Source organism: Bombina bombina, chromosome 4 (genome assembly GCF_027579735.1).
Source record: "Bombina bombina isolate aBomBom1 chromosome 4, aBomBom1.pri, whole genome shotgun sequence".
Taxonomy (NCBI): domain Eukaryota; kingdom Metazoa; phylum Chordata; class Amphibia; order Anura; family Bombinatoridae; genus Bombina; species Bombina bombina.
Window position 1 is genome coordinate 692,782,362 of NC_069502.1, and position 17,114 is coordinate 692,799,475.

The 17,114-nt window shown below is 34.5% G+C and overlaps 1 protein-coding gene across 1 annotated transcript in view; it reads left to right on the forward strand.

Moving 5' to 3' along the window:
• The first annotated feature begins 216 nt into the window (after positions 1 to 216).
• CCN6 (cellular communication network factor 6) overlaps positions 217 to 17,114 on the forward strand; it is an 81,606-nt gene continuing 64,708 nt past the window's right edge. Inside the window, exon 1 of the mRNA XM_053709149.1 lies at positions 217 to 348. Coding sequence (XP_053565124.1) covers positions 298 to 348 — 51 coding nt within the window. The 5' untranslated portion in view covers positions 217 to 297. The remainder of the gene's footprint in view (positions 349 to 17,114) is intronic.

Consider the following 17,114-nt stretch of genomic DNA (forward strand, 5'->3'; position numbering starts at 1 on the left):
AAATTAGTGTAAATGTAAAAAACTCTAGCATCCCCCCAAAACAGCCCGCATAAACATGACATAGTAAGCACCCACCCCATATAAAAATGAAAGGAAAGAGGTCAGTATGAAACTTACTGGGCCTGTGGACGCATGACGTGAATGTCTGTACTACAGAAAATACAGTATGTGTGTTTATAAGAGTTTGTGTGTGCACAGAGCAAGGTAAGGCTGGCACTGCAGACAGAGAAGAGCTTTGTACGTTTCCTCATTCGCAGTTGAGCTGTCTTGCTATCTCTCTGCAGTATTTCAGACAACATGAACTTGCAGTGGCTCATTTTTATTCTATTTTGCACATTCTATGAGCAGGTAAGATCTTATGCTCTATTTACTTATTTTATTTCAGCAGGGCTATTTCTAGTTAAGTTATGTAGAAAGGAAAACTGTGGCATAGGCGTTAAGTCATACAGATATTTTCCATTACTCAGCAATAGTCTGCTTTATATAACGTAGAACAACAACATATATAGTAAGACTTTCCACAACTCTTCTGCTCGTTTCTTGTAGGATGGCTTTAAATGCCTGTCATTCTAGTAGGAATAGTAACAGAAAGATGTTTTGTTGGCACTTTTTCCCCTTTGTAGAAATATTTGCCTAATTTGTTTGCTTCCAGCACGAAAAACATGCATTCCATTTTTATATACGTACATACATACCTACATATATATATATATATATATATATAGAGAGAGAGAGAGAGAGAGAGAGAGAGAGAGATGTGTGCAGGGCTTGATGACCCAATTATATAACAAAAATATATTGAATAAACAATATATAATATTTTATAAATAAATATATATATATATATATATATATATATATATATATATATATATATATACAGATCGCACTCGCTAGTTTGAAGACAAATATTCCTTGCAGCTTTAATGTGGTGACGTTTCAGGGACAATCTCCCCATCACCACATTAAAGCTTTAAGGAATGTTTGTCTTCAATCCAGCGAGTGTGGTCTGTATATTTTTTCTATTATAATATTTTGCCAGCACCCTGGTCGCTGACTGTTTAATGGTTTGTGAGAGTGCAGATCCCACATATATATATATATATATATATATATATATATATATATATATATATATATATATATATATATATATATATAATGCATAGTTGAAATGTTTTCAGTTAAAATACTGAAACACATATAATAATCCTTGAATGTTCTGCACTTTAAACTAAAGGTATATCAATCAAAAAGTATTTAAAACTAAGTCTACATCAAGTTAAATGGACAAAGACTCCAACCCTCAATGAAACCACATTACATCAACTAACAAGAATGAAAAATATAAATTCACATTTGAATCATGGTAATCCCTCTCCTGTTTAATGTATATGAAAAATAAAATCTGTTTCTTTTAAACAGCTTGAACAGAAACACTCACTCAAGCCCTGATATTAAAAATGGCAGACCAATAAGGTCTGTTGATATATTCTAAAAAAATGGGCTGAACCTTGCTGTGGCGATGTGTCTCAAATAGGAAATAATAGGGATCACGGGTCAGCAAAAGTCTGCCTACATCGCCACTTGTCTGCGATATCAGAGGAGGGGGGACTGTATTTGAAGTGTTCCTAAACAAAACAGCTGAATGCTCATGTCTAGCAATTGCTGTCTATAAACGCTAGGATTGACTATTGAAACAAATAAAGGGGACTTTCATTCATGAAGTATGTAGAAATCTCCTTTATTTGTTTCAATTGATCACCGTTCTTAGCTGCTACAGCAGCCCACAGCTAAAAAACTTTTTTGCTCCCATGGGCGCCAAGCCGGATTTACCGCACGGCTATTGGCTAAGAGGTGAAAACATCACCTCTTAGCAAAAATTATTTTTAGCCGCGGGCTGCCGTAGCAGCTAAAGCGGCGATAGATTAAAACAAATAAAGGAGATTTCTACATGAAGTATCTTATACTTCATGAATGAAAATTCCCTTTATTTGTTTCAATAGTCAATCCTAGTGTTTGTAAAATGTTAGGATTGACTTTCACTTTAACCCCTTAAGGACCAATGACGTACAGGGTACGTCCTACAAAAAAACCCCTTAAGGACCAATGACGTACATGGTATGTCCTACAAAAAAAGTTAAGGGATCTGAGAGAGGGTGGGGGTTGGATGTTGAGGGGGGGGGGGGGGCAGCTACACTACAGAAAACAATGAATAATCTTTTTAATAACACATTAAAAAAACAAAACATATTTTATTTCAGCTAGTACCCAAGATGGCACACAATAAGGTTTGGGGGGAATCAAGGAGGTTGGGGGCTAAGGGGGGATCCAAAACAGCAGAATTATGTTGTTGTTTTTTAAAAAAATAATATTTTAGTACTGGCAGACTTTCTGCCAGTACTTAAGATGGCAGGGACAATTGTGGGGTGGGGGAGGGAAGAGAGCAGTTTGGGAGGGATCAGGGAGTGTGATGTGTCAGGTGGGAGGCTGATCTCTACACTAAAGCTAAAATTAGACATGCAAGCTCCCTACAAGCTACCTGATTAACCCCTTCGTTGCTATACATAATACATGTGTGATGCGAAGCGGCATTCAGCGGCCTTCTAATTACCAAAAAGCAACGCCAAAGCAATATATGTCTGCTATTTCTGAACAAAGGGGATCCCAGAGAAGCATTTACAACCATGTGTGCCATAATTGCACAAGCTCTTTGTAATTAATTTCAGTGAGAAACCTAAAATTTGTTAAAAAGTTTGTTAAAAAGTGAACGATTTTTTTTATGTGATCGCATTTGGCGGTGAAATGTTGGCATGAAATATACCAAAATGGGCCTAGATCAATACTTTTGGTTGTCTACTACATTACACTAAAGCTAAAATTAACCCTAAAAGCTCTCTACAAGCTCCATAATTAACCCCTTCACTACTGGGCATAATACACGTGTGGTGCGCAGCGCAGTGACATTTAGAAGCTTTCTAATTACCAAAAAGCAATGCCAAAGTCATATATGTCTGCTATTTCTGAACAAAGGGGATCCCAGAGAAGCTATTACAACCATTTGTGCCATAATTGCACAAGCTGTTTGTAAATAATTTCAGTGAGAGACCTAAAATTGTGAAAAATTTTACTTTTTTTTTATTTGATCGCATTTGGCGGTGAAATGGTGACATGAAATATAGCAAAATGGGCCTAGATCAATACTTTGGGTTGTCTACTACACTAAACTGAAGATAAAATTAACCCTACAAGCTCCCTACATGCTCCTTAATTAACCCCTTCACTGCTGGGCATAATACACGTGTGGTGTGCAGTGGCATTTAGCGGCCTTCTAATTACCAAAGAGCAACGCCAAAGCCATATAAGTCTGTTATTTGTGAACAAAGGGGATCCCAGAGAAGCATTTACAACCATTTGTGCCATAATTGTACAAGCTGTTCGTAAATAATTTCAGTAAGAAACCTAAAGTTTGTGAAAAAGTGACTGATTTATTTTATTTGATCGCATTTGGCGGTGAAATTGTGGCATGAAATATACCAAAATGGGCCTAGATCAATACTTTGGGTTGTCTTCTAAAAATATATATATGCATGTCAAGGGATATTCCGGGATTCCTGATAGATATCAGAGTGTTCCATTATAAACTATCGCTAATTTATTTTTAAAAAAAAAAGTGATTTGGAAATAGCAAAGTGCTACTTGTATTTATGGCCCTATATCTATAACTTGCAAAAAAAAAGCAAAAAACATGTAAACATTGGGTATTTCTAAACTCAGGACAAAATTTAGAAACTATTTAGCATTGGTGTTTTTTGGTGGTTGCAGATGTGTAACAGATTTTGGGGGTCAAAGTTAGAAAAAGTGTGTTATTTTCCATTTTTTCCTCATATTTTATAATTTTTTTTATAGTAAATTATAAGATATGATGAAAATAATGGTATCTTTGGAAAGTCCGTTTAATGTCGAGAAAAACAATATATAATATGTGTGGGTACAGTAAATGAATAAGAGGAAAATTACAGCTAAACAGAAACACTGCAGATATGTAAAAATAGCCTTGGTCCCAAACGGTCTGAAAATGGAAAAGTGCTGTAGTCCTTAAGGGGTTAAGTAATATGCAGTAAGAAGGAAACCTAGGTTATAGTGAATTTATATTGTAAAACATTTTTAGTTTGGCAAATAAACATGTCATATAAGAAACTTAAAAAGTTTCATGTCTATTTAAAGGGATATAAAAAATATATATATTTTGTGGTTTAGACAGAGCATACAATTAATAATAGTTTCCAATTTACCTCTGTTATCAATTTTGCATAGTTCCCATATCATTCTGGGTTGAAGAGATACCTAGGTAGGAATCTAGAGCACTACATGTCAGGAAATAGTGCAGCCCGCTAGTGCACTTGCAAATGAATAACTTTCTTGCAAAACCGTTGCCATAGTGCTCCAAAAATGGACAGGCAGAACAAAGAAAAAATGATAATAGAAGTAAATTAGAAAGTTGTTTAAAATTGCTGCTCTGTCTTATTCATGAAAGACAAATGTTGGGGTTCATAGCCCTTTAATGATCTCATTGATAGTGTTCATTATTAGTACTAAAGATTAAAGCATAACTAATTCGTTTTGGTGAAGGTGAATCATTTATACTAAGGTGCTTATATTTACTCCTCAAGATCTATTATCAGTCCTGGTTATGATAAAAACAAGCAGAACAGCTTGTACTGTTTGTTTCCCAGAAGGGGGCAGCCTTATAACTAGAGTCATTGGTACATCTTGCAGACTGGGTTTAAAGGGACATTATACACCAAAATGAATACAGGCTATTTAAATGAAACATTAAGTGTAGATAACATTTGCAATTGACTTGCATGACCTATTTTGCAGCTAACTCTCTTAAAAATTGGAAAACCATGCAGGGTGTTTCAGTGAATATGTATACCTATGTACTATACTGTACTCTAATCACTGAGCTATTGATGTCAGTTAGTGACTTCATGACTGTAGGTAGTTAGGGAGTGAGGAGAAAACAATAGCTCAGTGATTAGAGTATAGTACTTAGGTATAGATATTCAGTGAAACACCCTGCATTTTTTGCATGTCAATTGCAAATTTTATCTACATTCAATGCCTTATTTAAATGGCCTATATTAATTTTGGTGTATAATGTCCCTTTAAGCACCTCTGCTATGCACACTGCACTAGAAATCATGTAAACTGACATTGACCGTTAAAAAACTCTGCATAGAATGAGCTTTTCCTGCTTCAAACCCAAATTGACCATGTCAATCACAAATATAAAATCCCATGCTCTATAATTACTACCAAATGATGCTAGGATTAGTGCCCGGAAATCATTCTAAATTTGCTTTGTAACCAAGTATTGTTAATGTGTTTACCTATAGTGCAATATGGAATTAAATGATTGCTCATTGCAAATAAATGATAATAACAATATATTTAAAGGGATGGTAAACTCAGTATAGGCATAATATTTCATCAAGATTGTCTATTTTTATTACATCTTCACACAAAATTTCCATTAAAACATGATATAGCCATTTACTTACTATTTCCTAATAAAGAATATACTGGTTCCGTAAAATCGCCAGCCCACCGTGACGTCACATACATTTTTCCTTTGTGTGTCCAATGATCTTTCCTGTCGCTAGACAGGCTTCCTGCAATACATTTTTTGCGCATGCGCCCTAACAACCAATTCCTAGGATCGTAACAACCAATCAGCAGATTTTGCGCGTGCACATTCTATTTGACGCATGCGTGTTATGTTAGTTTCAACACGGCACTCCGTTAGGACTTATGGAATATTAACCTTTTCTAAATGGGTAAGACTGCTCGCACACCCGATACACAGAAATGTTGCGATCGCAATGAAAAAGTAAACATTGAATGTCACGAGTCAATGTTTACTTGATATACTCATGCAAACCAATGCGCATGCGTTAAAAATTAGAATATCGGGAGCAAACATTCTGACGTGAGGAGAGGGTGGAGACAGGACAAAGCACATAATAGTGTTAGAGATAGATAAGAGGGGCGGAGTAAGGCGGAGAGAAGCAGAGCAACAAGGTTAAATAAAATTATTAAAATTTACAATAAAATACATATAAATATATAAAACGGATAATGCGGTTTAGTAAATTATAAACTTACAAATGTAAATATGTGATTATCAATTAAATGAGTTTACCATCACTTTAAACAGAACTATTCCATCTCAAGGGGTATTAAAAAAAAAACTTCAGTAATTAAAGGGATACTAAACCCAAATCTTAAAGGGCCATAATACCCAAATGTTTAAACACTTGAAAGTGATGCAGCATAGCTGTAAAAAGCTGACTAGAAAATATCTCCTGAACATCTCTATGTAAAAAAGAAAGATATTTTACCTCAAAAGTTCCTCAGTAGCCACCTCCCATTGTAAAGGATTTCTAAGCAGCATTTTAGTGTGTCTGTCCTGGGACAGCTTAGGGGATGAGCCTTGTGCACTCTCATATTATTTCACCAATCAGGTAAAGGAAGCTTACTATGAAATCTCATGAGAGTTAAGTCAAATCTCATGAGATCACAGTAAGAGTTCATGACCTCAGCACTGCTGATGCTGATTGGCTGCTGTTTATTTCTTTATTTTTTTTATTTTTTTTTACCTGCAGCTGGGAGCAGGTGAAGTATAACTTTTTACACAGAATTTACTCTGCTGAGCTGAGGAAATTGTGAGGTAAAATATCTTCCTTTTTTACATAGAGATGCTCAGGTGATATTTTCCTGTCAGCTTTTTACAGTTATACTGCATCAGTTTCAAGTGATTTAGCATATGAGTATTATGTCCCTTTAAATAACTTTCTAATTTACTCATATTATCAATTATTCTTTGTTCTCTTGCTATCTTTATTTAAAAAGCATTAATGTAAAGCTTAGGAGCCGGCCCATTTTTGGTTCAGAACCTGGGTAGGGCTTGCTCATTGGTGGGTAAATATCAGCAATCAGCAAGTGCTATCCAGGGTCCTGAACCAAAAAATGGGCCGGCTCCTAAGCTTTACATTCCTGCTTTTCAAATAAAGATAGCAAGAGAACAAATTAAATTTACAAATTAACAAAGAAAATTTGATATTAGGAGTAATGCTCTATCTGAATCATGGAAGAAAAAAAATTGGGTTTAGTATCCCTTTAAAGTCCCATAATAGTAAAAAAAAAGCAGTGTAACTAGTGCAGCTGATTGGATCAGTGTCAGTTTCTGCTTGGGACCAGCAGTGTCCTGCAGGTCCCCAGTGATACTTCTACTTTGTGTTTAACCTCTTTGCGGGTGGTTAAATACATACTAGTACAGGGTAGCTATTCTTAAAAATACATATCAATTAGAGCATGTCCTTTTTTTTTACTATTATGGCTAGGGATGCCACCTCCGACATGTTTTCCTGGACACTTATGAGTTACACATGCTGCAGGGGAAGCAGGATGGAACATGTATTGGGCATCTGGACAGCACAATACATGTTTCTTCCTGCACACCCTGCAGCATGTTTAACTCATAAGTGTCCAGGAAAACATGGCTGAGGTGGCAACCCTCATTATGGCTCATTAAGCACTGCAATGGAACACCAGAGGATTACAAGACTCGCTGGCTTCAGTAGGATACGATTCGCAAAAAATAAATACTAAGGTAATTTTAGATATGCATTGTAAATAACAGCAATTCACTCCTGCATTGCCAAATACTTGAATAGAAAATACATACTTCAGAAATATTTCAAAATGTCATTTTGTTTAAAAAATTTGCAGCCTAGAGACACACCCATTGAAAAAAATCTTGACAGTTGTTTATCTTATTTAATTTGCTGTGACCTACACTAATCGAGCAATCACTGTGTAACATACAGATAGATTCCACCCGCTCTGAAATTTGAGAGGTAAATTAAAGGAAAAGCAAACTATTGTTTGAGAATTATTGTCATGGTAACAGCTGACGGCCCAATCACAATCATCTATTTGTTATTGTTTATACTCAGCACCATTTCAGTGAAAGATATGCCTACATTTACCATGTGCCAGTCCTGTTTTTGTGATCACAAATCAGCAAAGATTTGTAAAAATAAAGGAACATCTACTTCTGATATATTCCCTACACATTCTCTTAAAGGGACATAAGAGCAACAAGTACATATATGTTAGAGCATTTTATTATTACATTGTTGCTTACATATAACTATGTGTTTAACACCTATAAATGGGTTAAACACATAGTTTAAGTCAGTCCCAGAGCAACAATGACTTCTGGGACTTAGTTGAACACATCTGATGAACCAATGACAAGAATCATTTGTGTGTAGCCGGCAATCACCAGCTAGCTTTAAATAGTGCATTGATTTTTTTGAGCCTACTTAGGTATGCCTTTTAGCAAACAGAACCAAGAGAAGTGTAAAAGGAAGCCAAGAGAAAGTTTGATAATATAAGTAAATTGAAAAGTCTCTTAAAATTGCACAATCTATCTGAACCACGAAGGTTTAAGCTTATTACTTAGATATCCCTTAAGAATACCAAAAATGGATTGAACAAAATTTAAAGGGAGAGTAAACAAAAAATGTGTTATTGTTTTAAAAGATAGATAATCCCTTTATTACCCATTAACCAGTTTTGCATAACCAACACAGTTATATTAACATAATTGTTACCTCTGTAATTACCTTGTATCTAAGCCTCTTCTGACAGCCCCTGATCACATGACTTTTTATTTATTATGTATAGACTTGCATTTTAGCTGTGTTGTGCAGAGCCCACAGGCATGAACACAATGGTATCTATATGGCCCACATGAACTAGGAGTCTCCTGTTGTGAAAAGCTAAAAAAAAGCATGTAATAAGAGGCTGTCTGTAGAGGCGTAGAAGCAGGCAGAAATTTAGAGGTTTAAATGTTATAAAGTATATTAATATAACAATGTTGGTTGTGCAAAGCTGGGGAATGGGTAGTAAAAGTGTTATCTAACTTTTTAAACCATAGCAATTTTAGTGCTGACTGTCCCTTTATTCCCCCTTTTTTACGAACCAATCCTAAAGCAAAAAAAAAAAAAAAAAAGAAGTGGTCAAGTAAGTTATCTCCTTTCTTACAGGGAAATATAGATAAGAGAGGTGTAACTGCTCTGGATACAGATGACACAGAAACAAGATAAAGGGACACAGAATTCAAAATAAAACTTTTATGATTCAGATACATTCAATGTTACAAAACTTTCCAATTTACTTTTATGATTAAATTGACATCTTTTTCTTGGAATACTTAGTTAAAACTTACCTCTTTCCATGAAGTGCATACTGAGGAATGCTCATGAGTGTGTATGTGACGCGAGCACTATATGTATGTATGACATTGCTGTAAACACTTATGTAGTATAATGCACGAGATGAATGCACATTCCTGGGACTTATAAGAAAAAAAAGTTAAATCTGATAATAGAAAAAACAACAACATTTTTTTATCCCTATCTGAATCAAGTTTAATTTTGAATTCCATGTAATTTAAAGCGACAGTAAAGTCAAAATGAATTGTTCATATTTCAGATAGAGCATGTTATTATAATCAACTTTTCAATTCACTTCTATTATCCATTTTCCTTAGTTCTTTTGATATTCTTTGTTAAAAAGTAATCCTAGGTAAGCTCAATTTGCAACAATGTTTTAAAAAATATTTTACATAGTTGCAAACTATGCTGCTATAGAGGGTCTGTAGCATTCTATGGCAGCAATGTTTGCAACTATGTTTAACATTTTTATACACATTGTTGCTAACACTGCTGTCAGATGGATAAAGACACATGCACGACCCTGAGCTCACCTAGGATTACTCCTTACCAAAGAATACTGAGAGAACTAAGCAAAATGGATAGCATAAGAAAATTAAAAGTTGTTTAAAATGTCATGCTCTATCCAATCCATTTAAGTTTATTTTTTTACTTTACTGTCCCTTTAAGTATGAATAAATGCAAGAATTTAATTTTGTTGAACTTCTGTTTGTTAGCATTAAAGGGATATTCCGGTCAAAATTTAAATGCACATAAATGAATGACATCTTTAAATAGAAAAATATTTGCAACATACATGTATTGTCCAAAATGCTTCTAGTAAAAGTTATCACTGCTTTAGTGTTAACATTTTTTCCCTGTATGTGCATTTGAAGCATAGCTAGATATTCTCAGTGCCACAGCATTTTAAATAATGCAGCTGCTCAGAGCACCAGTGGGGCTTGTATCATGTCAGCAATTAACAAATTGAGTCACTACAGGTTGGTACAAGCACCTTAGGCTCTCTGAGCAAGTGCTGTGTTTAAAATGCTGGTGCACGGTGCATACTTAAATACACATTTAAAACAGCTATATCTTTTATTAGAAGCATTTTTGCTAATACATGAATATTACAATAATGCTTCTATTCAAAATTTAAATGCACTTCTATTGGTGTTTAGTGATACCTCATCCATGAAGAACAGATGTTGAATGAACAAGTAAAAAATAAATACATAAATATGGCTAATAAATGTCTGTAGTACCCACAGATCCCGACAATAGAACTCATGGTCACAATAGCATTGTTCTTTCTCCATCTAGTGGACATAGTTAGTACTTCTAGCATACCCTGAGATAAAGAAATACTACTAGTACTACCCATCTAGTATAAAGCTTTATTTAAAAATGATTTAGAGTTGGGTTGTAAAATTATTTTGAAATATAGTAAATTAATGAAGACAATATCCATTGAGATTTAAATTTAGAGACAAAAGGGAAATAACAGTAATAAAACTATATTCCTACTATTTGAATTGCTTTACATACACATGGCTGCAGACTGTGGAAAAATACTGTTTTTAGACAGAAAATATGTATATGTTCTTTTTAAAGCTATTTATTGAATTTGAAGTAACTACCATTACCGGCAGCTGGTTACGTAGCTTGAATATTCTTACTGTGAAATCCCCTATTTTTGCTGCATATATATATGTTATGGGTAAAGTCAGAAATCCGGGTAATCCTAGTATTACCCTGACATTACCCAAGTGGCTGTGGGTAAAGCCTGATGTAATGTAATTCCCCATCTACACTATTTTTTGCCTCTGCCTGGGGGGTTCAAGGAAGGCTTCCCGCAGATCCACTGGCATCCACCCCAAGTGAACCTTGGGGAATTAGGTTGAACCCCCCAGGCAGAGGCAAAAAAGATACTGAAGATGTGAGAATTACAGTGCATTGTATATATGTGTGATACAGTAATTGCACTCTGAGAAGATTTATCATGTTACATCAGGCTTTACCCACATCCGCTTAGGTAATGTCAGGTTTACCCGGGTAATGCAAGGATTACCCAATTTCAGACTTTACCCGCAACATATATAAAGTTTCCCTAACCTGTATGGATAAATAAACATTCTCGGACCACTGATTGTAATAACATTAAAAAAATATTTGGAGAACATAAGAGTGGGAAAGCATCATGTCATAGAGATGTACCTCAAAATTTGCTGCCACCCAAATCCTGCAGCCATAGGCACAAAGCTAGTTGGCCAAAACCAAAATATGCCCCTAGTCTGAGGTTTAGTGAATCTAAGCCAGTCTGCTACTTTATTATTCTGGTACTTAGCAATATATACTAAACATTTTGGAACAAATTGGCAAACTGTATGTGCAATATATATATATCAATATCAAGAATTGTTTTGCTTAGAAAGACAGCAAAGCAATATTAAGCAGTGCTAAAAAAAACCCCCAAAAAACACACAAAAAAACAAACAATTTACTATCTAAAAGAGGAATGTTTCACAACGAATGAATGTAGTTTTCTTAAATATAGACATTCGTCTGCTAAATCAAACACCTTCAATTAGTTTCACTTAAATTAAAACAGCTTTTACTTAACCTTTTTCATTTTTTCATGCAAAAATATATATATATTGTTGCTTTTTAACATGGTGTTATGTCTCTTTAACAGTCATGAAAACCTTCATTTTACTTTAGTGTTAATATTATCCCAATAATCTTTTTTTTTATAAGAAACAACAGTGAACATTTCACTTAAAAAACAGATACAGCCATATTATATACAAATATTTAGATTTTGATATATTATATATTAATATAACCGTGTTGGTTATGCAAAACTGGGTAATGGTTGATCTATCTTTTTAAACGATAACAATTCTGGATTAGACTGTCCCTTTAAGATGTTTTTTTTAAGTCAGTTTCAAAATGCCAGACCGTTTCAGTTTATAAGCAAACCTAGATGCCAACCCCTGCAGCTCCCAGGTCCAGACTGTTCCCATGTTCCATGCTCCGGAAATGCAGGAAGTTTACCTATGGACTATAAATTCCAGAGCAATTGGAGTACCACTCCAGCAGCAGATAAAGCTGCAAATAAATTAGTAACACGCACAAAAGGTCACACTCAAAGGTTTTTGGAAAAATATAAATAAAATCCACAGTTTATTAAAAATTCCACAAATATGGAAAATACAGTGTGGTGCATTTTACACCCCTAGTTCTAACACCCCCTAATGGTGCTTTATCATAGATTTTGAGTGTGACTTCCTTTGTATGTCACTAATTTAAAAACAAATCTAGTTATATTTGAATTTCCAGTGTACTTGCAGTTAATATCACTAATAGTTTGCCTTGATGGATTTGCGGGTTACAGAATTTGCTTTGTGGCTTCTCTGGGGAGTGTCGGACAAGAACGCTTTTTCTACAAAAGCAAGAGATTTTTAATGTTGTTCTATATCCTTCGGAAGATTTCTGTAGAATTTTTGTATTTATCTAATTGCTTCCTCTTTAAAAAAATTTTTTTAGCTGATTTAATATCTTGGTTGTTTCACTGCTTTTTTCAATGTTCATATTTTTACAAAGCTCAGTTTTGTTTTTTAATGTAACTTAAATCACATTTTTATATATGATGGATAACTTGAATATTGACAGAAGAATAATCATTTGTAAATAAGTTGTCTGGACATAAAAAAAACTCTTAATTTCACATCTCATTAAATGATATGATTAATTTAAGGGACATTCTGGTCAAAATGTAAATGCGCATAGAGGAATTACATACTGTATTTGAATAGAAACACATTTGCAATATATATGTATTGGCAAAATTCTTTTAGTAAAATGTAAAGTTATCTGTTTTATTTTTTCTCTGCATGTGTATGTGAAGCATAGCTAGATATTCTCAGTGCACCAGCATTTTAAATATTGCAGCTGCTCAGAGCGCTAGTGGGGCTTGTATCATGTCAGCAACTAACAAATGTAGTCATTACCAGATGATAAAAGCACCTTAGGCTCTCTGAGCAAATGCTGGTGCACAGTGCATACTTAAATACACCTTTGAAACAGCTATAGCTTTTATTAGAAGCATGTTTGCTAATACTGTATATTACACAAATGCTTCAATTCAAAACTGAAATACATCCATGTGTATTCCAATTTTAGCTGGAATGTCCCTTTAAGTGTTCTCATACATATTAGGCCAGTGCTTTTCAACTTTAGTCCTTAGGACCCATCAATAGGCCAGATTTTCATGATTTCCAACTAGAGCACAGGTGAAATAATCAGTGATGGTTGAGAACAGCGTGGCAACCATGGTTACTGATCAGCTGATTACTTCACCTGTGCTCTTGTTCAGAAAATATGAAAATGTGGCCTGGCTGTGAACTGGATTTATAAAACACTGCATTAGGCAATCACCATCAATAGTGAATAGTGAATCAATTAGCTATCATTTTTATTTTGCTTTGCCCTAGCACACTTTGGTTTTTAGGGTTGTGGAAATCTTGTGTAAAAACCATTTTGAAAGCTTGTGCCTTTACATTGTATACATAGTTTGAAATAATTTACTAAATTAATTTCGAATGCATAGAATGTTTTTCACAGCACTTCTGATGAATTGGAAAGGGAGCCATTATTTTAAGGTTCAACATAACAATCTTTCAATTCTACATAACTAAATCTGGATTTCTACGAGTCTACTAGACTATAGTGAATGTTAATTTTTTTTATGCCAATTAAGGGCTAGAATACAAGTGGAGCGGTAATCTCGCATGTCAACTCTAGACGGAGGCTTTCTGCATGAGTCGGGTAGCGCACTTATTAAAAGATTAAAGTAAAATTGTTTTGCATGCACTAACCTGACACGTGCAAATAGACAAAGTTAGTGTATTACAACCACTTTAACGTAATTTCCCAATAGATTTCATTGGCGGTCAAAAATGGAAAAAAAATAACACCCTTACCCGTGTGCAAACCCGATCGTGTTTAACCAAGTGCATTAACCCAACATAGGGCTAGATTACAAGTGTGGCACAAATGGTTTTTGCGCTAGCACAATCGTTATTTTGTGAGCTATTTTCATTCTGCTGATATTACAAGTACAGCGAAATCGTGATTGCGCTAGCGCAATCACCTCCTACATTTCAATCCTTTCTGCGATCACCTCCTACATTTCAATCCTTTCCGCGATCTAAGAGCTGTGGTAAACTGTTTTCTGAACATAAAAAGTTGCATAAAACAAAACAAAAATTCATTACAAAGTACAGTTAAACCCATAAATAAACTATTAACCCCTACACCGCAACCCGCTCATCGCAAAGTACCTAAATAAACTATTAACCCCTGAACCATCATCCTTCCACATCGCAAACACAAAATAATACTATTAACCCCTAATCCGCCATCCCCCCACAACGCAAAATACCTAAATAAACTATTAAGCCCTAAACCGCCATCCCCTCAAATCGCAAATACTAAATAATACTATTAACCCCTAAACCGCCATCCCCCCACATTGCAAAGTACCTAAATAAACTATTAACTCCTAAACCGCCATCCCTTCACAAAGCAAAGTTATAAACTAACACCTACACCCCTAACCTAACACCCCCTTACTTAACCCACAAGTTTAATTGATTGAGTCTTCATATGTGTTAGGTCACGTTGCTTCCTAATGTCATCCAATATTATTGGGGTAATATCAGTGTGTTTTGCTCATGTGAAAAAACTATTTTCCATTCTAAAATGTTTTGGGGTACTTTTTTGTTATTCAAAATGCATTTTCTAAGAGTTTATCATTATCAAGTCCTATTAGCCTTAAAACTTGATAAGTGAAAAATTACCCCATAAGTGTGCTGTCTTGAGAATTTGGATTGTGATCCGGCAAACAGGACTGACACATGTTAAGTATAGGACTACGTTTCACCAAACCGATAATGGAAAAAATACTGCTGAAAATAATTATGCAGCTGTTAAATGCCAATAATGATCAATCCATAAGTTGGTAAAATGTATATAGTTACTCACATAGTTTTCTAACTATAAGTGTAGATCTAAATTCTTTCTTAAGCAGCGAGAATTATAAAAAAAAAATATGATTCTTATATGAATTCTAATTTGCTACGTTGAAAATCAAAGCAGAGTTTTAAAGTGAAAGCTCTGCAGTACTGATAGTAACCGTAGCTCCACCCAACGGCATGGAAAAGGAAGTACAAGAGGAGTTGCTATTATAAACAGCAATTACAGCTGGTAGTGTTACCATGGCAACATCATTATCAGTTAATAACTCATGCTAAGTCTCATTAAAATACATTATGAATAATAAAGAATGGATAAAAGGTTTTTGTTCAATGAAACAAACAAACCAAACAAAACATTACTTTCTTAATAATAAACATATACATAGGCAGCAGTATACTGTGCATGATTAGTGATGTCGCAAACCTAAAAATTTCGGTTTGCGAATGGCGGACTCGAACTTCCGCAACTGTTTGCGAACCGGTGAACCGTGCCAACCGCCATTTTCTTCAATAGGCAGGCGAACTTTAAAACCCACAGGGACTCTTTCTGGCCACAATAGTGATGGAAAAGTTGTTTCAAAGGGACTAACACCTGGACTGTGGCATGCCGGAGGGGGATCCATGGCAAAACTCCCACGGAAAATTACATAGTTGATCCATAAAGGGCATAAATCACCTAACATTCCTAAATTGTTTGGAATAACGTGCTTTAAAACATCAGGTATGATGTTGTATCGATCAGGTAGTGTAAGGGTTACGCCCGCTTGACAGTGACAGACCAAACTCCCCGTGTAACGCACCGCAAACAACCACAAACAGTCCATTTGCACAACCACGAGATAGATAGATTTGATAGATAGATAGATAGATAGATACATAGATTACATAGATCAATAGATGCAATATACATATGATAGATACAAATTACATAGATCAATAGATGCAATATACATTTGATAGATACGAATTACATAGATCAATAGATGCAATATACATTTGATAGATACGAATTACATTGATCAATAGATGCAATATACATTTGATAGATACGAATTACATAGATCAATAGATGCAATATACATTTGATAGATACGAATTACATAGATTAAGATCAATAGATGCAATATACATTTGATAGATACGAATTACATAGATCAAAAGATGCAATATACATTTGATAGATACGAATTTCATAGATCAAAAGATGCAATATACATTTGATAGATATGAATTACATAGATCAAAAGATGCAATATACATTTGATAGATACGAATTACATAGATCAAAAGATGCAATATACATTTGATAGATACGAATTACATAGATCAAAAGATGCAATATACATTTGATAGATACGAATTACATGGATCAAAAGATGCAATATACATTTGATAGATACGAATTACATAGATCAATAGATGCAATGTACAATACATTTGATAGATACGAATTACATAGATCAAAAGATGCAATATACATTTGATCGATACGAATTACATAGATCAATAGATGCAATATACATTTGATAGATACGAATTACATAGATCAAAAGATGCAATATACATTTGATAGATACGAATTACATGGATCAAAAGATGCAATATACATTTGATAGATACGAATAACATAGATCAAAAGATGCAATATACATTTGATAGATACAAATTACATAGGCACCTGCGGGGTGGCCTGCCTCTGCCTGTCATTTTTTTTTTAAATGTACACTTACACTACTATTAAACAAAATATGAGTGGTGCCACTGGGCAAGTGAGCACATTATA